This window comes from Salmo salar, chromosome 12, assembly GCF_965601325.2.
Source record: "Salmo salar chromosome 12, fSalSal1, whole genome shotgun sequence".
In the NCBI taxonomy this organism is placed as follows: Eukaryota; Metazoa; Chordata; class Actinopteri; order Salmoniformes; family Salmonidae; genus Salmo; species Salmo salar.
This window is the reverse complement of record NC_138302.1, coordinates 93,679,561-93,701,877: the sequence shown is the minus strand read 5'-3', so window position 1 is coordinate 93,701,877 and position 22,317 is coordinate 93,679,561. Positions and strand designations below refer to the sequence as shown.

The following is a 22,317-nucleotide window of genomic DNA, read 5'->3' as shown; positions in this document are numbered from 1 at the left end:
AATACAAGTAAAACTAAATGCATGCTCTTCAACCGATCGCTGCCCGCACCTGCCCGCCCATCCAGCATCACTACTCTGGACGGTTCTTACTTAGAATATGTGGACAACTACAAATACCTAGGTGTCTGGTTAGACTGTAAACTCTCCTTCCAGACTCACATCAAACATCTCCAATCCAAAGTTAAATCTAGAATTGGCTTCCTATTTCGCAAAACAAAGCATCCTTCACTCATGCTGCCAAACATGCCCTCGTAAAACTGACCATCCTACCGATCCTCGACTTCGGTGATGTCATTTACAAAATAGCCTCCAACACCCTACTCAACAAATTGGATACAGTCTATCACAGTGCCATCCGTTTTGTCACCAAAGCCCCATATACTACCCACCACTGCGACCTGTACGCTCTCGTTGGCTTGCCCTCGCTTCATACTCGTCGCCAAACCCACTGGTTCCAGGTCATCTACAAAACCCTGCTAGATAAAGTCCCGCTTTATCTCAGCTCGCTGGTTACCATAGCAGCACCCACCCATAGCGCGCGCTCCAGCAGGTGTATTTCACTGGTCACCCCAGGGCCAATTCCTTCTTTGGCCGCCTCTCCTTCCAGTTCTCTGCTGCCAATGACTGGAACGAACTACAAAAATCTCTGAAACTGGAAACACTTATCTCCCTCACCAGCTTTAAGCACCAGCTGTCAGAGCAGCTCACAGATCACTGCACCTGTACATAGCCCATCTATAAATAGCCCAAACAATTACCTCATCCCCTACTGTATTTATTTATTTATTTTGCTCCTTTGCACCCCAGTATTTCTACTTTGCACATTCACCTACTGCAAATCTACAATTCCAGTGTTTTTTTAATTGCTATATTGTATTTACTTTGCCACCGTGTCCTTTTTATTGCCTTTACCTCCCTTATCTCTCCTAATTTGCTCACATTGTATATAGACTTGTTTTTGTACTGTATTATTGACTGTATGTTTGTTTTACTCCATGTGTAACTCTGTGTTGTTGTATGTGTCGAACTGCTTTGCTTTAACTTGGCCAGGTCGCAGTTGTAAATGAGAACTTGTTCTCAACTTGCCTACCTGGTTAAATAAAGGTGAAATAAAAAACAAATAAAAAATAGAAAGCGATGGGTTAGAAGAAGCCTACATAAAAAAACATAAAGTAAAATGTAACATCCATATATGGCCAGCTATGTAAACTTTAACATTGATTTATCAGGCAATAGATGTCGTTCAATTGGTAACATACATTTTACTCTTCTTCTAATGCCTCTTAAAGGGAAAGTAATCTAAAAGTAACTGAATGTAATCAGATTAAGTTACTGAGTTTTGGTAATCCAAAAGTTACGTTACTGATAACAATTTTGGACAGGTAACTAGTAAAGGATTACATTTAAAAAGTAACCTACCCAAGCCTGCTTTTTTTATCGATGAGGCTCTGTGCCTGCTCCTCCATCCATTTCTGGTAGTAGTCTTTCACATTCTCTTTATGTTTTCATCTGCTGCAGTGGGTCTTTCTCATCGATGTTGGCCCCCAGGTTGACCTTGGCAATGGAGAAAAAGGGATTACCTTGACTATTTCAATGATGATCAAAGAGCACAACCAAGGCCAGACAGAAGGGTGGTTATAGTCAAGAGGTACCCACTGAAGGATTTTAATGAAATTCATTTCTGTGACCGTTTCGGTATGTACAAAGAAAATGTACTTGACATTTGTTTGCTTGAGCCAAGACTTTAATCTGACTCTCTTCTGGGAAGACCCATCACTCCTTCCGTACAAGTACTTTTTTGGCATCTGGAACCTTCCATTGTGAAACAGGAGATTTGTGTGGTGTAAGTGAACCGACTGTATGCAGAATACTCCACAAAGTCTGCAATGCTATATGTGAACTGAAATATGTCATTGAAATACAATTACATAAAGGTCCCTGATGCTGCTGCCCAAGCAAAAAACGTTGGTAGGGCCTTTTAAAATCCGTATTTGTTTTTATTGTTGTTTACTTTTCCCCCCCCCAAATTCCATTTTCTCTGTAATTTTTTTCTCCAGGTTTTGAGTTGTTTTTACACAGAATATTTATAGAAAAACAACAACATTTGATTTTCTGTGTTCACAAAAGGGGATGACTTTTGAGTTCTGGGAAAAAATATCTAAGCTACTTAGATAGTAGATAGTTGTTGCCCTTTAATTCAGTGAGCATGCCCTGCCCTGTTGTTTGGTTAGTTGGTTTTCTGTTGTGCAGTAAGCCATATGTGATGATTATGTATTCAATATTCAGAGCCCCATGAAATGACACCATATATACATTCTAGAGACACTACTGAGTATTCCCTACAATACTTTTACTGCGGCACCCAGAATAGTTATTGCTTTAAGCAGTGGAGCCTGGCTTCCCTAAATATTTGACCAATAAAAAAATTCAAATTATAAATGAATTTCACTTTCGACACTGTGTTTTCATAATTTCCGTCGATTCGCAAGTGGCTGAATCTCACAGGAAAAATCATCAGAGCGCTCCTCTGTCTCAGTATGTGTTGCCAATCTATCTGATGCTGCCTGGAACAAAAGAGTATGACATGTTGCCACTGTATTATTTCATTGACTGATGATGCCTGCAAGCATTTGGCCTCCCTTGATATTATTATTTATTTATTTGTTAGCCAATCAGCATTAAGCTGAGCTTAACTGTGGATTGTCCTAGAGCAGCAAAATGACTCCCAAGAGAAGCCAGTTTGGATTTGGCTTCACACCAATCAAATCACATCCTAATCAAAACGTCATCATTGTCATCATTGTCTGTTTCTGGTCTGCTTGTGTTGATGTCCTGCAGTAGCTAGCTTGCTAAATCGGCCATGGATGGAGATGGGGATTTGTACTTGTGGTTTTGACTTAATTCTCTGTACAGGTCAATGATTATGACGGTGATTCGGATCTAACCATAAATTCATATATTGTGCAACTGGCCTGAGACGATTGAAATTCAATATGTAGCCTGGATGTAGCCTAGCTTACGCAAACTAGCTAGCTAACTTAGCTGATGCATTGTTGCCCATGTGAGGTAGTCAGGCTAGCAAGTATTTTAGCTAGGTAGCCTAAGAAAACAAAAACTAAAAGTGTACAGAGCCATAGACCGTTTTGCCAACATGAAGAAGAGTAGGATGGCATTGGTGTTCAACTAGTCTACATCTAGGGTGAGTCCAAAAATTGCACAAACACATATACACATACACACAGACAGAAATCAGTACCATGGACAGCCACATGATATTCAGCAACATTGATTGGAATAAATAGTTTTTGGTTTCTTTACGTTTGTTTTCAATGTATTAAACTAAGCATATATAGCCTTGTGATTTGATGATGTTTAAATGTTTAAGTAGAAATGGGGCTGGAATAGTCCTCCTGTTGTCTTTGTGCTGACTTGCGGCAACTCTGTGGTTCTAAATCATTAGTTGTTTAGTAAACTGTCAAACATTAACTTGCTTGACCATGCTGCAGGTCATATACTGTTTGTTACATGCAATATTTGCTTTGTGGACAGATGTTGCTCTCCGGTTTCGTGATGAAACAAACATACACTATGTATAGTTGAATTATTCCGCCACTGTGTGACTGTTGTCTTTTTGTTGTCATGGCTTTATTAACCTTTATTTATTGTAATTTAAAATAGTTTGTAGTAGTTGAGTGTTGAGTTAGATTACATACTGTAGCTACCTCAATCATTAATTTAAATAATATCGGTGACTTCACAGCAATGGCTAGCTAGCACAAATGTAGCTAGATAGCAGGCTCAGCTAAATAAAAATCCCCCTATCTACAGCCACGTCTCATAGTCACGTCATGAAATGTGTAAATGAAACAGGAATATAATAATACAAATTGAATGCAGTTTCCACATCTCCCCATTTAGTTTCTGGCACAGCACAGAAATGCCTTATCCAGATGGTGTGACAAAGGCATTTCCTAACAGACTGATGAATGTTTCTTGCCTTTATTTGTTTTTACTTTTAAGGTTGGAGCCAACATGCTGTACCTCCAGCAGGCAGAAAGGCAAGAACCATTCATCTGTCAGCTCGGGGTCAAGCTACACTATTCACAGCCCTGTGTAATGTTCAATGTAATTACATTGCTGGACTTTTTGAAACTTCATGTATTTGTATTGTTTTAAAAATGTAAAATAAAAGGAAATATATGGTTTAAACATGTCTTTAATATGTATTTGTTTTAGCTGTTAATGATGATTCCCTAATTGTTACTACATTTGTGTTTTCATCATTAGGCCTTTATGTACGTGTTAGGAATTACCAAAGGTGTTTGACTTTATAGTGAGTACAGCATCATATGATATGTGACTCGTTTCAGGAAACTAGGCGTATGTCGAAGTGTCACTACTTCACAGGAGAGCCATTTGAAAGTAAGCTTTTTTTTAATCAAAATGCGTTTTTTGTCAGAAATGCCTTCTGGAATATGTGAATTGTCATGTGCCTTAATAACAAAATTGTATGCCATCTGTAAATACAAATACAATTGTTAAATTACGAGCCTAGTTGCTTTAGCCACAGAAAAAGTGAGCAACCTTCCCGCTAGTCATGATTGGCTGAGATAATGAGTAGGCTGGACATGTCGAGAGATGAATTCGGATTTGTATGACATGTAGCATGCTTCTGTCTATTTGAGCTGGTCAGTATGTGTAGGTAATCATGGCTTTAAAAAAAATGTTTTGCGTAGTAGAACTGCGTAAGTGTTGCTCTCCACTTTCTGGAGGACCGAGTTTTGAAATCAGTGGAATTAGAGTATGATAGCTAAGGAGATGGAGAAAACACCTGTCTGCGGATTACATCTTCAAACTAAGAGCAACCATGACATCTATAACAGAGAGGGAGAAGCGTCCATCCACGTAAATGGGTAAGATAGTCTAGCTAGCTACATTTTCAGATATTACACATTTCTAATTTTGTCAGAAAGTCATTTTCATTTCAAGTTAAAGTGTACTGTTAGCTAGATGGATAATGTTAGCTGGCTGGCTCGCTAATTAAAGTTACATGTATGAACTGTGTAGTAATATTATTCGTATCTCAGAGCCATTTGCTTTGCTAGTTATAGACTAATGTTATCTAGCTAACATTGAACCTGGTTTTAGTTAGCTACCTGCAGATTCATGCAGAGTAATAACGTTGTGAGTTGGGATTATGTTTAATTGTTTAGCTAGCTAGCTACATGTCTTAACAAAAGACTCCACTATGCAAGTATCAATTTCAATAGAATGTTCATGATGTCATTGCGACAGCTGTTGATAGACGTAGCTGGTAAATTCTCTCTGGCTATCTACCTAGATTTCAGAGCAATCTCGTCTGAGTGTGCCCGAGCGCAGAATAACTGACGAATTTACGAACGCTCAACACCTGTTGAATATGGCCTGTGTCAGTTAACATTGGCAAAAAAGCATAAATTGTTGCCAGCAGCACAGTTGCAGTCACCAACGCTCTGGATAACATAAAAACAGCCTAACCAGCTCTGCTAGGGCGAGTAAAAGGGTCAGAGTAAGCTGTTCTCTCATTTGTGTCTGGAAGTAGCTAGCTTGGGGCTAAAGCTTAAGAGGGTGTGAACAATGCTGAATGTGTGTAGACAAAGAAGAGCTCTCCAGTAGGTCTACCAAAACATTCAAAGGCCATTTTCTCAAAAGTGAGGTTACCAGTTTATCAACTTTCAAAGCAGAATTCCTTTCTCATTGTTCCTCAACTGTAGTGTATGATATACTATTTTCTAGCTCGGAGGCTCTACATTATCCAATGTAAAAAACACAATTTCAAATGTTGCTACATAAGACCGAATCGATCCGGTTGGTCACATATAAGGCATTTATGTATGTGTTATGAATGACCAAAGGTGTCTGACTTCATAATAAATACAGCGTCATATGATACAAGGCATTTATGTATGCGTTATAAATTACCAAAGGGGTCTAACTTTAAATTAAATACAGAGTCATGCGATATGGACTAAGTACTACAGGATACTACATAAAGTGTGAATAAATAGGTTATTAACGTTCTGAGTATTTATGAAGGTTCTCTCATGATCCACAGGTTACTGTAGGGTGTGAGGTATTTAAATAGGTTGATGGACCTGCAAAGTTTGTGTGTGTGTGCGTCAAAACCTGAAAATTAAAGGCTGGCGAGTCATGTGTAAGGCACGTATCACCCGTAAGGTAAATAGCTTGCATAGCTTTTATGTATCTGTGGGATACAACAAAGCAGGTTAACCAAGTTACTGAAATCCAAATATATAGCTGTGCCATGGACCAGAGCTAACAATACTGAATTTTTTTATTTAAACGCAACATGTAAAGTGTTTCATGGGCTGAAATAAAAGATCCCAGAGGAGGAGTATTTCTGTCTGAAATAAATCCCTTTTGTGGTGAAAAACTGACTGGGTTTGGCTCCCAAGTGGCTGTGGCTAAGCCCTCCCATGGCTGTGCCACTGTCCAGTCATGTGAAATCCATAAATTACGGCCTAATGAATTTATTTCAATTGACTGATTTCATTCTATGAACTGTAACTCAGTAAAATCTTTGAAATTGTTGCATGTTGCGTTTATATTTTGTTTATTATAGTAACTACAAAAGGACGGATGCATAGCATTAATTGAATGACCTAATCTGTTTTATCATTAACTAAAGAAAACCCAATGAAAATAATAATTCGAATAGCAACAGATGACGTAAACAAAAGTCCACACGTAGAGATCCAATTCAATTAATTATTTAAATTCCTAATTCTAGTCCACACACCGTGACGAAAGGTGACGTTCGATTGCACAGACGTCCAACGTTGTCCCTCCCGCCGCCATGCGTATTACGCTTGTTGTTTTTGAACTGGTTGTTATGACTAGACAAGGCCTCGGACTAAATTAGGAGAGAACCCCTCGTCGCTGCCACGGGAGACCTGCCAATGGAGGGCATGGACATAGACCTGGACCCGGAGTTCGTTCAGAAATTCAACTGCATGGGCACCACTGACAAGGACGTCCTCATCTCAGAGTTCCAAAGAGTGCTGGGGTTCCAGGTCAACCCGGCAGGATGCGCTTTCTTCCTTGACATGAGCAACTGGTGAGTTCGGGGATGTGGGGCCTAGCTTGTATAGTAGCTAGCTAGGTACATTTTGAGTAGTCCCTGAGGCTCTCTTTTTGTCTTGCATGTATAGCTTCTTGTGTCGATATTTTGCACGGACTGTCATTGCTGCTAGGACATCGCTATGTGAAACTGAAGCTAATGCCAGATACTTTGTAACAGATGACCAGTGACTAAGTCTAGCTACCTTTGCTAAAAACAAAAGGACGTATTGCAACATAAATATTCACCATAACTAACCTGACCAGATTTGTTAATTGTGTAACGTTAGCTAGCTAACATTAGTTTGAAGTAGTTGGGGTCTAGATATACCGCTAATGTTAAAGCTTGCGCCAAGGGGCTCTAGGCGTACATTTTATATCACCTAACAAGTGTTTGTGATATGATGACGTCATTTAATCGGTAGTGAGCTACACTAGGCTATTGATCAAGACTATCACTGAACAAAATAAAACAATCCTGATAAATGACCTCGACTCATTCTTGCAAGGGAAAATCATTATCAGCAAGATATACTTTATTTCTTTTTTTCTTCTTTTAAATGTTCTTGTTGTGAAGTAGTTTCAGGAACTGGAACAGGTTTGAATACTTGATAATTTAACATGGCGTTGACTCACCCACTCTTCTAAATGCCTTTTGCCATTAAAATAGGAATCTACAGGCAGCCATCGGTGCCTATTATGATGTTGAGAGTCCCAGCATCAACACACCATCCATGTCCTTTGTGGAGGATGTGACGATTGGTGAGGGAGAGTCTGTTCCCCCCGACACACTATTCACAAAGACCTGGAGGATACAGAACACAGGTGGGGTTACCTTTCAGACATCTACATCATATCACCATACCTATGATTCATCAATGTAATGTCACACAAGAAGAAAAACCTTCACTGCAATGTAAGACCCAGAAACCACTGGCCTGTAAACGTGTGTAATCTCTTTGTCTGTCTCTTTCACAGGTGCAGATTCCTGGCCACCTGGGGTATGTCTGAAGTACATTGGAGGGGACCAGTTTGGCCACGTCAACATAGTGATGGTGCGCTGTCTAGAACCCCAGGAGATCTCAGACGTCAGTGTGCAGATGCGTAGCCCCGCAGCGCCCGGCATGTACCAGGGCCAATGGAGGATGTGCACACCCACAGGGCTGTTTTATGGAGGTAGGTCCAAACGGCGCAGACACACTGTTTTGTGGACAATATGTTTTTTATAAGGGTGTAACAAAGTCTAGAAATTATCCAAACATGTTAACCTTTGCATGTTTGTGGCAGGTTAGCGTTAATCGACATGGATCATGTTCTGGAGGCAGCTCTGCCGAGTGGTCAGTAGCTGGCACTGCCACAAAGTCATAAAATTTGATTTTATTCCTAGCCTTAGCCACACTGCTAACCCTAATGCCTAACCTTTTAATTAAGACCAAAAAGTTCATGTTTGTTTTCATGAATTTGTACAATATTGCCAATTTTGACTTTGCTGCTGGCCCATCTAGCAGAAACAGCTCAGTTCTGCCTAAAGGGCAAGACTCATGACATTAAACGTCAACCTGCATGTTTGTGTGCTGACTACAGGTCTTCGGTTTCAACAGACCTGAAATTCTGAGATCTGACACGGGACCATAGCGGGTCTGGGTCCTAAATTCTGTCTTTTGTCTCAGATATTGGTCGGGTCTGATATAATTGCCACGGGTCTCGGGTATGTGCAATTAAAATGCATTTACTGACTAGACCCAATTCGACCTGTCCTAATTTTGTGTTTGTGTGATGAGAACTGCGAGCTTGTTATCTGTCAGCCAATTGCAACTCAATAATACGTGCAGCTTATGTCCAGCTGAAACTGGTTCCGGCTGCTTCCCTCACATGCACCTGCTGATGAGGAGAGAGCGAGAGAAGGGGCGAGTAAAAATAACTTTGGCCTAGGCTACAGTTGATTGCTAAGATGAAGTCCTTTTTCATTGAAGTTAAAGTTAGAGGAGAAAGAGTATAGTGAAAAGAAGCCGACAAGGGGAATGTCCTCGGGGACAAGTTTCAATATTGTAGTGGACAAGGATAAGAACGCTGACGTGGCCAAATCGACTGTGTGCATCTCGCTATTTAGGTTTGATGCAATTTTCGACCTTTTATTTATTTTTTATTTATCAATTGTTTAGTCATCATTGTTATTGTAAATCATTATTATTATTGTAGGCCTATTTAATCATCTTAATCAGTTATTTAAATAACCTATGCAAAAAGTGTTTTGTTTCATTTTGTTGATACATTTTCGTTGGCTAAATTAAGTTCTAACAGTATAATTTTGTCCTCCCTATTTAGTTCAAGGTTAAAAGTAGGCCTGTTGTAAAATAAATAGCATTAGCGTATTGATGTCATTTCCTGGATTGGCCTACGGTAGGCAATCGACTTTTGTTGGTCATTAATTTCATCCGTTTATATAATAACCTGTTCGTATTTCCCCTATAAACAATGACTTGACTTACTTTTGATATTACCCTAATAAAGTTAAGCAACTTCTGTGAAGGTTTGGTGGCGTATGGCTATTATTAGGCTTAGCTACAGCAGGCATATGAAGGCGGTGCGCACCGGCACGCCAACTAACTTCGACAGTTGAATTTGAGGTGAGGAAGGTTTTAGGCCAACCAGAGTTACTCCTTTAATCTAATAATATAATTCTTAAATGTCTCCTTTTTAATATAAAAATGTAGTTAATATTATACAATATCATTTAGACCTATATGCATGCAATGCCCTGATGGATTTATCGCTCAAATCTCCGACAGCTGAACACTGACATCGACAAATATTTTTTTTAGGAAAGTAAAAACTAATAAAGCAATAAATAGATTCTAATGTTTTGAATATGCTGCACATCGATATATATATATACTTTTCGGACCCATGAAGACCTCTTGTTCTAACGTTTTTAGTGTGAAGTACTTTTTCAAGACATTGAGTCGTCAATCAATGTCTTGAAATTGGTCAACTTGACCAAAATGTCATGTAAACTTTTTCTAATTGATTGCTGAGCATTTTGGGTATTTAACTCCTATCACTACCACCAGTGCTGTCTCCTGGACAGAACAAGTCACCCTTAATGCCTGGTGTGTGTCACTCTCTGTCCACACAGATGTCATCTGGGTGATCCTCAGCGTGGAGGTGGGTGGCCTTTTGGGTGTGACACAGCAGCTTTCCTGCTTCGAGACGGAGTTCAACACCCAGCCGCACCGCAACATAGAGGGAGACTTCAACCCTTTTGCCTCGCCACAGAAGAGCAAACATGACGCCAGAGACGACAACAACTTCAAAGAGCCTGGAGGAGCCTGGGAGGGTAGGCAGGACGCTATCCAGCAAGATGAAAACGGACTGTCTCACAATGCTGTAAATAGAGCATCGAATGGGCTACAAAACAATCTATCAGTAGTGACTTACAGTCAGGTATGTATGAATGAATGAATGAACCAAGGTTAGCTTGCCTCGAGACAAGCTGATGTCCACTCCTCACTGTTTTTTGCTTAAACATCGGGATACTTGTGGGAGCACAAGTTCAATTTATGTGCCACGTTTGGATGTGTGTAAAAAGTGCTCTATTCATGGCTTGCTTTGAAACTTCCGATTCAAAATTAAAAAAATTGTTCTCACAAAAGAGTACAGTGTTAGAGGTTTTTCCAGATGTTGCCACTACTGTACAGTTACAGTATGTGTGGACAAATCACAATAGATCTCTGCTCTGAATTGTGGCACAGATAAATTGTTCTACATCAGTATTGTTAATCAGTAATCTATGAAAAGCATTGTTGTGATTTAGACACTGGTTAATGTTACAGATTTTTCCAGTGTTTACTGCACCCACACCTGGCTCAAAAGTAAGCCTACCTGTCAACTTAGTGACCATACACAACAGACAGACCTTCTAAAAATTCCACCATTCTCCTATGCAAAACAATAGTAGTAGAGGAAAATGTAACATGTCAACCACCGTGCTCCATGAGATTGAACAGATGTAGAAAACACACATGAGCTCATTGGTATTCTATGTATCTGTGCAGTTTCTCTAAGTTCCCAAACTTTTTCACTCATGCCCCACCCTTCCAGCATTGGGGAATATCCCTGTGAGGTCTGGAGGGCTGCACTTAAAATTGGTTATATTTCCCCACCATAAAAATGACTATCGCTTTTGGAATTTTTTTCTGCTCCCTTACTGTTAACGAGCTGGACAGAGTGAAGAGACTGTAAATGTAGCTCCGTTGTCATTTCTACTCAGTTTCATCTATATATTTTTTGTACTTTTACCCATTTTTCTTCCCAATTGGTAGTTAGTCTTGTCGCATCACTGCAACTCCCCTACGGACTCGGGAGAGGCGAAGGTCAAGAGTCATGCGTCCTCCGAAACAGGACCCTGCCAAGCCACACTGCTTGCTTAACCCGGAAGCCAGCCTCACCAATTTGTCGGAGGAAACACTGTCCAGCTGGCGACTGAAGTCAGTTTGCAGGCTAGAGCGTGGTGGGACAAGGAAATCCCGGCCAACCAAACCCTCCCCTAACCCGGACGACGCTGGGCCAATTGTACGCCGCCCGGTCACGGCTTGCTGACACAGCCTGGGATCGAACCCGGGTCTCTAGTGACGCCTCAAGCACTGTGATGCAGTGCCTTAGACCGCTGCGCCACTCGGGAGGCCTAGTTTTAGTAATTTCCATGTTGATTGAGATTGTGTGTCCCCCCCCCCCCCCCCAAAATTCTTTTTTTGCTATTTTGTTTGCTCAAACCACCGGATTGAATGGGTTCATGGGCCGTATGTTTGACACCCCTGCTCTAAAGGTAAACTCTACGGGTTTCCCAGACCAATATTAAGCCTAATCCTGGACTAAAAAGCATTCTCAACTAAGATTCTCCATTGAAAGCACCTTGTAGTCCTAATCTGTTTCTGGGAAACTGGTCCTACGTGTCAGTTGGTGGCTTTCACTGAGCAATAACATCCACCATCTGCCCAATTTATTCCCCTTTTATTAATTTACCTGTTTATGTGATAATAACCCTTTGTCAGTTCACAACCATATACTGGTGCAATAGCCCTCAGAGCTGTGTGTGCCTGCTCTAAATCACCTCCTACTTCTGTCATAGCAATTAATTTTATTCCAGCCTTGTAAACTTACTGCCACTCTTGGCTGGGTAAACTAGTCTGTTCAGAAACACGTGCCTCTGTTGCTCATTCACAGATTTTATTGAGCCAGTAATGGACTGAGGTACTTCCTTACGTACGGCTGAGCTTATCTTTCTGAAAAATACAGCTGTGCTGTTTGTAGGGGCCTGCCCTGTTCAGAATGGTGCTGCATTACACCCAGATTAAACCTGGGTGTAAACACGGCGTCTCCGTGAGAGGCATGTGCTGTTCAGCATAGAATTGCACTATGGCTCTATTTAAGATTAACAGGTAGCTCACACCCGAGAACAATAGGATACATAAAATATAGATGTATTCGTCAAATGCGCCGAATACAACTGGTGTAGAGTACCGTGAAATGCTTGCTTTCGAGCCCTTCCCAACGATGCCGAGTTTAAAAAAAAAAAATAGTAACATGAGGAATAAAATGGAGCTATATACTAGAGGTCGAACGATTATGATTTTTCTACGCCGATACCGATTATTGGAGGACCAAAAAAAATCGGTACCGATTAATCGGCCGATTTGTTATTTATTTATTTATTATTATTATTTTTTGTAATGACAATTATAAACAAAACTGAATGAACACTTATTTTAACTTAATATAATACATCAATAAAATCAATTTAGCCTCAAATAAATAATGAAACATGTTCAATTTGGTTTAAATAATGCAAAACAAAGTGTTGGAGAAGAAAGCAGAAGTGCAATATGTGCCATGTAAGAAAGCTAATGTTTAAGTGCCTTGCTCAGAACATGGGAACATATGAAAGCTAGTGGTTCCTTTTAACATGAGTCTTCAATATTCCCAGGTAAGAAGTTTTAGGTTGTAGTTATTATATTATTATAGGAATTATAGGACTATTTCTCTCTATACGATTTGTATTTCATATACCTTTGACTATTGGATGTTCTTATAGGCACTTTAATATTGCCAGTGTAACAGTATAGCTTCCGTCCCTCTCCTCGCTCCTACCTGGGCTCGAACCAGGAACACATCGACAACAGCCACCCTCGAAGCAGCGTTACCCATGCAGAGGAAGGGAAAAAACTACTCCAAGTCTCAGAGCGAGTGACGTTTGAAACGCTAAATGCTTACGAGCCTGCTGCTGCCTACCACCGCTCAGTCAGACTGCTCTATCAAATCATAGACTTAATTATAATATAATAAACACAGAAATACGAGCCTTGGGTCATTAATATGGTCGAATCTGGAAACTATCATCTCGAAAACAAACGTTTTTTTCTTTCAGTGACATACGAAACCGTTCCGTTTTTTATCTAACTGGTGACTAAGTCTAAATATTCCTGTTAGGCATTGATGTTTATGGTTAGGTACATTGGTGCAAAGACAGTACTTTTTTCGCAAATGCGCTTGTTAAATCAACACCCGTTTGTCGAAGTAGGCTGTGATTCAATGAAAATTAACAGGCACCGCATCGATCATATGCAACGCAGGACACGTTAGATAAACTAGCAATATCATCAACCATGTGTAGTTAACTAGTGATTATGTTAAGATTGATCGTTTTTTATAAGTCTAATGCTAGCTAGCAACTTACCTTTGCTTCTTGCTGCCCTCGCGTTACAGGTAGTCAGCCTGTTAATCCTTGTGGAGTGCAATGTAAGGCAGGTGGTTAGAGCGTTGGACTGGTAACCGAAGGTTGCAAAAACGAATCCCCCCTGAACAAGGCAGTTAACCCCCGTTTCTAGGCCGTCATTGTAAATAAGAATGTGTTCTTAATCTGACTTGCCTAGTTAAATAAAGGTGTAAAAAAATCGGTGGCCAAAAATACCGATTACCGATTGTTATGAAAACTTGAAATCGGCCCTAATTAATCGGCCATTCCGATTAATCGGTCGACCTCTACTATATACGGGGAGTACCAGTACCAGATCAATGTGCCCCCCCATCAATCTATACACAATACCACATAATGACAAAGCAAAAACTGTTTTTTAGAAATGTTTGCAAAAAAAATAATTATATAACATTTACATAAGTATTCAGACCCTTTACTCAGTACTTTGTTGAAGCACCTTTGAAGGCTATTACAACCTTGAGTTTACTTGGGTACGACGCTACAAGCTTGGCACACCTGTATTTGGGGAGTTTCTCCCATTCTTCTCTGCAGATCTTCTCAAGCTCTGTCAGGTTGGATGGGCAGCGTCGCTGCACAGCTATTTTACATTTACATTTTTTTTTAAACATTTTAGTCATTTATCAGACACTCTTATCCAGAGCGACTTACAGTAGTGAATGCATACATTTCATTTCATACATTTCATTTAAAAAAAATTATGTGCTGGCCCCCCGTGGGAATCGAACCCACAACCCTGGCATTGCAAACACCATGCTCTACCAACTGGACATTCAGAGACTTGTCCCGAGGCCACTCCTGTGTTGTGTTGTCTTGACTGTGAGCTTAGGGTCGTTGTCCTGTTGGAATGTGAACCTTCGCTCCAGTCTGAGGTCCTGAGCAGGTTTTCACCAAGGATCTCTCTGTACTTTGCTCCGTTCATCTTTCCCTCAATCCTGACTAGTTGCCCAGTCCCTGCTGTTGAAAAACATCCCCACAGCATGAGGCTGCCACCACCATGCTTCATCATAGGTTTGGTGCCAGGTTTCCTTCAGACATGACGCTTGGCATTCAGGCCAAAGAGTTCAATCCAGAGAATCGTGTTTCTCATGGTCTGAGAGCCCTTTAGGTGCCTTTTGGCAAACTCCAAGCAGGCTGTCGTGTGCCTTTTACTGAGAAGTGACTTCTGTCTGGCCACTACCATAAAGGCCTGATTGGTGGAGTGCTGCACAGATGGTTGTCCTTCTGGAAGGTTCTCCCATCTCCACAGAGGAACTCTGGAGCTCTGTCAGAGTGACCATCTGGGTCTTGGTCACCTCCCTGACCAAGGCCCTTCTACCCCGATGGCTCAGTTTGACCGGGCAGCCAGCTCTAGGAAGATTATTGGTGGTTCCAAACTTCTTTCATTTATGAATGATTGAGGCCACTGTTCTTGGGGAGCTTCAATGCTGCATAAATGTTGTTACCCTTCCCCAGATCTGTACCTCGACACAATCCTGTCTCGGAGCTCTACGGACAATTCCTTCGACCTCACTCTGACATGCACTGTCAACTGTGGGACCTTGTATAGACAGGTTTGTGCCTTTCCAAATCAGGTCGAGTCAATTGAATTTACCACAGGTGGACTCCAGTCAAGTTGTAAAAACATCTCAAGGATGATCAATGGGCCTCCCAAGTGACGCGCAGTCTTCTAAGTTACTGCATCGCCGTGCAAGAGGCGTCACTACAGACCCGGGTTTGATCCTGGGCTGTTCGCAGCCGGCTGCGACCGGGAGATCCATGAGGTGACGCACAATTGGCCCAGCATCGTCCGAGTTAGGGGAGGGTTTGGCTGGCTGGGTTGTCCTTGTCCCATCTCGCTTTAGCGACTCCTTGTGGCGGGCCGGGCGCATGCAAGCTGACTTCGGTCGCCAGCTGTATAGTGTTCCCTCCGACAAATTGGTGCGGCTGGCTTCCGGGTTAAGCGGGCAGTGTGTCAAGAAGAAGTGCGGCTTGGCGGGGTCGTGTTTCGGAGGACGCATGGCTCTCAACCTCTGCCGAGTCCGTACAGGTGTTGCAGCGATGGGACAAGACTGTAACTATCAGTTGGATATCACGAAATTGGGGAGAAAAGGGATGATCAATGGAAACAGGATGTACCTGAGCTCAATTTCAAGTCTCATAGCAAAGGGTCTGAATACTTATGAAAATAACTATTTTTTATAAAGTTGCAAAAATATCTTAAAACCTGTTTTCACTTCGTCATTGTTGTGTGTAGATTGAGGACATTTTTAAAAATCCATTTTAGAATAAGGCTGTAACGTAACAAAATGGGGGAAAAGTGAAGGACTCTGAATACTTTGCGAATGCACTGTATATAGTCTAGTGAGTGTGCGTAGGGCCAGTGAAGATAGTTTGGGCACCCTTAATGGACTATTTAGCAGTCTTATGGCTTGGGGGTAGAAGTGGGCTCGGAGACTGTTGGCCATGTCTCCAATATTGTTTGCCGGACGGTAGCAGAGTGAACAGTCTGGCTTGGGTGGAGTCTTTTGGCATTTTTTTCAGGCCTTCCTCTGACACTGCCTGATATAGAGGTCCTGGATGGCAGGGAGCTCGGCCCCCAGTGAAGTACTGCGCTGTCCGCACCACCCTCAAGCGCTTTGCGGTCAAGGGCGGTGCATTTACAATATCAAGCTGTGATGCATCCAGTCAAGATGCTGTCGATGGTGCAGCTGTCAGACTTTTGGAGGATCTGAGGGCCCATACCAAATCTTTTCAGCCTCCTGAGGGGGAATAGGTGCTACCGTGCCCTCTTCACAACTGTGCAGGTGTGTGTGGACCATATTAGGTCCTTAGTGATGTGGACACCAAGGAACTTGAAGCTCTTGGCCTGCTCCACCACAGCCCTATGGATGTGGATGGGGACGTGCTCTCCCGTCTTTTAACTATAGTCCACAAAGCTCCTTGCTCTAACTGGCGTTGAGGGAGAGGTTATTGTCCTGGCACCACACTGCTAAGTCAATGATCACCTTCCTGTAGGCTGACTCATCGCCATCAGTCCCAGGGTGCCTAACTTGGTGATGAGCCTGGAGGGGACTATGGTGTTGAACGCTGAGCTGAAGTCTGAGTTATTTCCCCTCTTATCCAGGTGGGAGAGGGCAATGTGAAGTACAATTGAGAGAGCGTCATCTGTGGATCTGTTGGAGCAGTATGCGAATTGGAGTGGGTCTATGGTGTCTGGGATGATGGTGTTGATGTCTGTTATGACCAGTTTTCAAAGTACTTCATAATTACAGATGTGAATGCTACAGGGCGATAGTCATTTAGGCAGGTTACCTTGGAGGGGCTCACGCTATGCTTACGCCAGCAAACAAAAAGTTACACGTCCAGTGCAGCAGTTAAATAAAAAATAATATACTATTTTCCCAATTCCCTAGTGTAGGTCCTATGTTAGAGAAAGTTTAGCTAGAAATACAGTGTGTAGAACAAATTTGATTGCCTGTCTCTTATAATGGGGAATGTTCTTAGCGTTTCACCTTTCTGAACTCCTATCATGCAAATCAAAAATAATAAAAATATATATATTTGTCACATGCTTCGTAAACAACAAGTGCAGACTAACAGTGAAATACTTCCCAACAATGCAGAGAGAAAAATAACAGAAAGATAACTCGTAGAATAGATTTACATTGTGTTGACTGTGTTCTGTCTCTCCCCTCAGGGTGTTCATGGACCCTATCCGTTAGGCCAGAGTTAGACAGATGGAGACCCAGGCCAGATGGTGCTGAACAGACCTGGGCATGCTGATGCTGACCTGCGGCAGGGGCACTGGAGAGGGGAGGGACACATATTTCATACAGACTCTAGACAACTCTCTCCCTTGGGCCCTACCCCATTCCACCAAAACACAAGCTACAGTGAGAACAAGGAGGCACCTATCCCAGTGAACACCCTACCAGCATCATCAGCACCCTCCCAAGATCGGCATGAGTGAATGCTACATAAAGAGTGCTATAAATCCTAAATTCTACTACATACATGTTTTATTATTATTTTTAGCTGTCAACACACCTCATTAGTGTAGGGTAGGCACTGCTGGTTGAGCTTAGCAAAAGGATGGATGTGTGTGAGCTTGAGCAAATGAAATGTGTGAGAAAAAGCCATCTAAAACTGTTTTGCCTGTTGAGATATTATTGTAGGATTTGAATCCATGTCTGTGTTTTCTGAATTGTGCATGTGTACGCACGTGTATAGTTTCCTTTTGGATTTTACTAAACACAAAGTGGTGGATACAACTTTGGTAAAGAAGTTGTGGTGACCTATGTATGTAGGTTATGTATCCAAATAGATTAAACAAAAATAATACAAATTAAAAAAATGATAATTCTCCACAGGTGTTTAAGAAATTAGGATACAGGCCTGTGAATGAGTTGCCCCGTAAATAAGCCTTTGCTGTATTGTACTTACGACACAGATATGGATCATTCAGTGGTAAAGCTTGTTCTTTAGAGCCAGCAGATGGTGCTATTAACTAAACAACCAAACCAAATGGTCTCTGACACATCACGACAGACATTGAAAAATAGACTTCCCTTTCCCATCATAGGGAGAGGTATTTAAATTCTGTGTTTGTGACTGCTCAAGCCATTGACAATATCAGCACCATTTGTTTTGTTTCTGCAGTTTGCACGATGTCACTTCAGATGTTTACAAGTGGTGATTTGATTTAGTTTCTGTATGCTGTCTGGATCTAGATATTATTGTCTGTTGTAATAGTATATATTCTCCTTGTTTAAGTTTTCTTCCAAACTTGACAATGTTGAGTCCCGTTTTGATTGTCAAATTAAGTAGATTGGGTACATACGCTCAAAAGGACAGGTACAACCCTGGAATTCATTCATTCCTCTGCGTCAAAGTGGAATGTTCTATTAAGAGATGTAGTCATATTAATTATTGTTTACAATTACATGGTATCAACCAAGTTAACATCATGTTATGCAATTTGTTTCCCATTTGGAATGTTTTTTTAAATTTTTTAATTTACCGTCACGTTCTTCAAGCAATCAAGATTTCTCTGCTTCCAATGTTTCACAATTTCCACAAGGTTATGAGTAAGTGAAAAACAAGGAAATGTATGACAGTTGTTATTCATAGACTAAAGATCTTGTAGATGCTCATACAAGAGTCGTATCTTATGGTTTCTTCTGATGGAAAGTCCCTGTTTTCTTGTGGCTGTTGTGCTTTCACACCAGCCTTTCATATTTCTGTATTTGTCAAGGGCATTATGTTAGTCCTCTGTGTTCATTGTTCTGCATTTTACTCTTAAACCAGAGAGTTGAATTCTTAGCTTTATTCGGGTTTTTTATTTTGGGGGGGGGGGGTGCAGTTTTAAGCAAGGTGGCATGGTGAGTAGAGCGTTTGCATAGTCTTATGATAGAACATTCATGAGAAGAGAAAATGTCAAATTAAAGCCTTTTCCTATATGTATAAATTAACATTTGTATGATTAAATTAACACTGAAACAAAAAATGTGGCACCAGGTTTATTTTTTGATTGACTCAGTTTTGACTTATGTAACACATTGGTTAGCAGGTGACGGTAATGACTTCCTAGGAATCAGCCCCGTTTGGCAGGGAGAGTTACATGTCCTCTTTTGCCAGGATTTTTATTTTACTAGTTAAGAACAAATTCTTATTTGCAATAATGGCCTAGGAATAGTGGGTTAACTGCCTTGTTCAGGGGCAGAACGACAGATTTGTACCTTGTCAGCTCAGGGATTTGATCTTGCAACCTTTCAGTTATTAGTCCAACACTCTAACCACTAGGATGAGGCTGCGGTTCCCAAATGACAGAACAATGAGGTATTGGGTCCCCGAGAAAAACATTTCTGTGGCAATACAAACAACTGCAAGTCTATTGGTGAGAAGTAAGCAGTAGTGGTGACAGAGGGGCTGCTTCACACATTTATGGTGTGGCCGTTGGTTTATGGGACAGGTATGATGTTTCCTCACAGTGGGCTCTTCTATCCAGGGTTCAGTGTAGGCCATCTCACTTCTTCATCTTACTGTAAACTGACTTAAGTGGTGTTATCACGATGACTAAAGTTCAGACATGCTCAAAAGCAATAAAACATTTTTTTACTACTTGCACTGACTTTGCTGATAGCTACACCTTAAATCACATTGTATGTCATAAGAGCAGAAAATAAACTATATACAGTGCATAAACATGTAAAAAAAAAACATTTTACAGTTGGCAAATGGTAGAAAAATTGACATTCATTAAACAACCCATCACTTTTGTTGCAGACGGACAATATGAACATTATCATAAGCATAATTCAAGAAATGTATATTGCCTGAAAAGAAACAACTTATTTATTCTGAAACAACCCCACTTAATGTTGGAGACAATAGAATACGTGGATTTTTTAGGGACTAAAGTCTGTAGCCTGAAATGACCAGACTTGAGTGTGTAGGGGGGAGGGGCTACTGGAAAGGGGAGAAATTGATGTCCTCATTGAGATAGGTGGTGCGTTTGAGAGTACGGATCCAGTATGTCAGTGCTGTAAAGTACTTAAGTAAAAATACTTTAAAGTACAATTGAAGTAATTTTTTGGGAGTATCTGTAATTTACTATTTACATTTTGGACAACTTTTGCCACACTACATTCCAAAAGAAAAGTATGTACTTTTTACTCCATACATTTTCCCTGACACCCATAAGTACTCGTTGCATTTTTAATGCTTATCAGGACAGGAAAATGGTCAAATTCACACACTTATCAAGATAACATCCCTGGTCATGCCTACTACCTCTGATCTGGCGGACTCACTCAACACACATGCTTAGTTTCTAAATGATGTATGAATGTTAGAGGTGTGCCCCTGGCTATCTGTAAAAATAAAATAAAATGTTGCCATCTGTTTTACTTAATATAAGGAATTTAAAATGATTACATTTACTTTTGATACTGAAGTATATTTATAACCAAATACTTTCAGACTGGGTCTATTTTACTGGGTGACTTTCACTTTTACTTGAGTCATTTTCTATTAAGGTACAGTTGAAGTTGGAAGTCGGAACATACACCTTACACGAAACTAAAACCAGCTGCGCGCTTGCGCAATCGTGCATACATTTATTTTGTCCCCCTACACCAAACGTGATCACGACACGCAGGTTAAAATATCAAAACAAACTCTGAACCAATTACATTAATTTGCATCAGAAATAGAAAGGAGATCTATTTTAGCCCTTGGCAACGCAGAAGCTCGTTGACGCGCGCGAGCAGTGTGGGTGCAATAATTGAATAACATAGATTTCTACATTTATTTTGCAACACTCACACACGCGACGCGAGCGGTGTGGTCAGCCTATTGCGTCGCATGCGCGAGCGTTGCAAAATAAATTTTGAAATCTATGTTATTCAGTTATTGCACCCACACTGTCGTGCGCGTCAACGAGCGTCTGCGTTGCCAAGGGCTAAAATAGAACTCCTTTCAATTTCTGACGCAGATCGCGCTGCAAGTCCTGCCTCTCCCATCTCCTCATTGGTTTATAGAAGCAGGTACCCACGTGCCATCTCCTCATTGGTTATACCCACGTGGGTGATTGAAAGATGAACTGTGTTGCTGGTCGGTGTAGTAATACTATGAAAGTTTATATGCCAATCACCATATGTTCAAAGATGAAAAAGCCTGGAAGGAGGAAAGATGAAACGATTCGGTTGACCATTTTATGTGAGGATTAATTGTCGAAGTTGAGGACCTTGTGCATTTCAGGTAAAATAACAACTCAATGTTTATATCCCAGGACAAATTAGCTAGCAACAGCAAGCTAGCTAAATAGGACAAATTTGCTAGCAAGTGCAAGCTAACTAGCTAAATTGCCACGAATGTTTAAAGCTTTTCGACCTGTTCCCAAATTAATGTAATTGGTTCAGAGTTTGTTTTGATATTTTAACCTGCGTGTCGTGATCGCGTTTCGTGTAGGGGGACAAAATACATTTATGCACGATGGCGCACGATGTGCACGCGTGCAGCCGGTTTGGGTTCCATGTTAGCCAAATACATTTAAACTCAGTTTTTCACAATTCCTGACATTTAATCCTAATACAAATTCCCTGTACTAGGTCAGTTAGGATCACCACTTTATTTTAAGAATGTGAAATGTTAGAATAATAGTAGAGAGTATGATTTATTTCAGCTTTTATTTCTTTCATCACATTCCCAGTTGTTCAGAAGTTTACATACACTCAATTAGTATTTGGTAGCATTGCCTTTAAATTGTTTAACTTGGGTCAAATGTTTCGGGTAGCCTTCCACAAGCTTCCCACAATAAGTAGGGTGAATTTTGGCCCATTCCTCCTGACAGAGCTGGTGTAACTGAATCAGGTTTGTAAGCCTCCTTGTTCGCACACACTTTTTCAGTTCTGCCCACAAATTTTCTACGGGATTGAGGTCAG

The 22,317-nt window shown here is 40.9% G+C and overlaps 1 protein-coding gene across 2 annotated transcripts; it reads left to right on the top strand.

Annotated features, from left to right (window-relative positions):
- Positions 1-6,817: 6,817 nt before the first annotated feature.
- Positions 6,818-18,214, top strand: LOC106566010 (protein ILRUN). Of its 2 annotated transcripts, none has more exons than XM_082959445.1 (5): positions 6,818-7,117; positions 7,790-7,944; positions 8,098-8,295; positions 10,256-10,456; positions 17,571-18,214. In XM_082959445.1, the coding sequence occupies exons 1-5, from the start codon at positions 6,960-6,962 to the stop codon at positions 17,654-17,656; spliced, it is 798 nt and encodes a 265-aa protein (XP_082815571.1). In that variant the 5' UTR covers positions 6,818-6,959; the 3' UTR covers positions 17,657-18,214. The 2 variants fall into 2 exon arrangements, with proteins under 2 accessions (XP_082815571.1, XP_013989251.1); XM_014133776.3 differs by having other exon boundaries at positions 6,820-7,117; positions 10,256-10,563; positions 17,571-17,868.
- Positions 18,215-22,317: the final 4,103 nt, after the last annotated feature.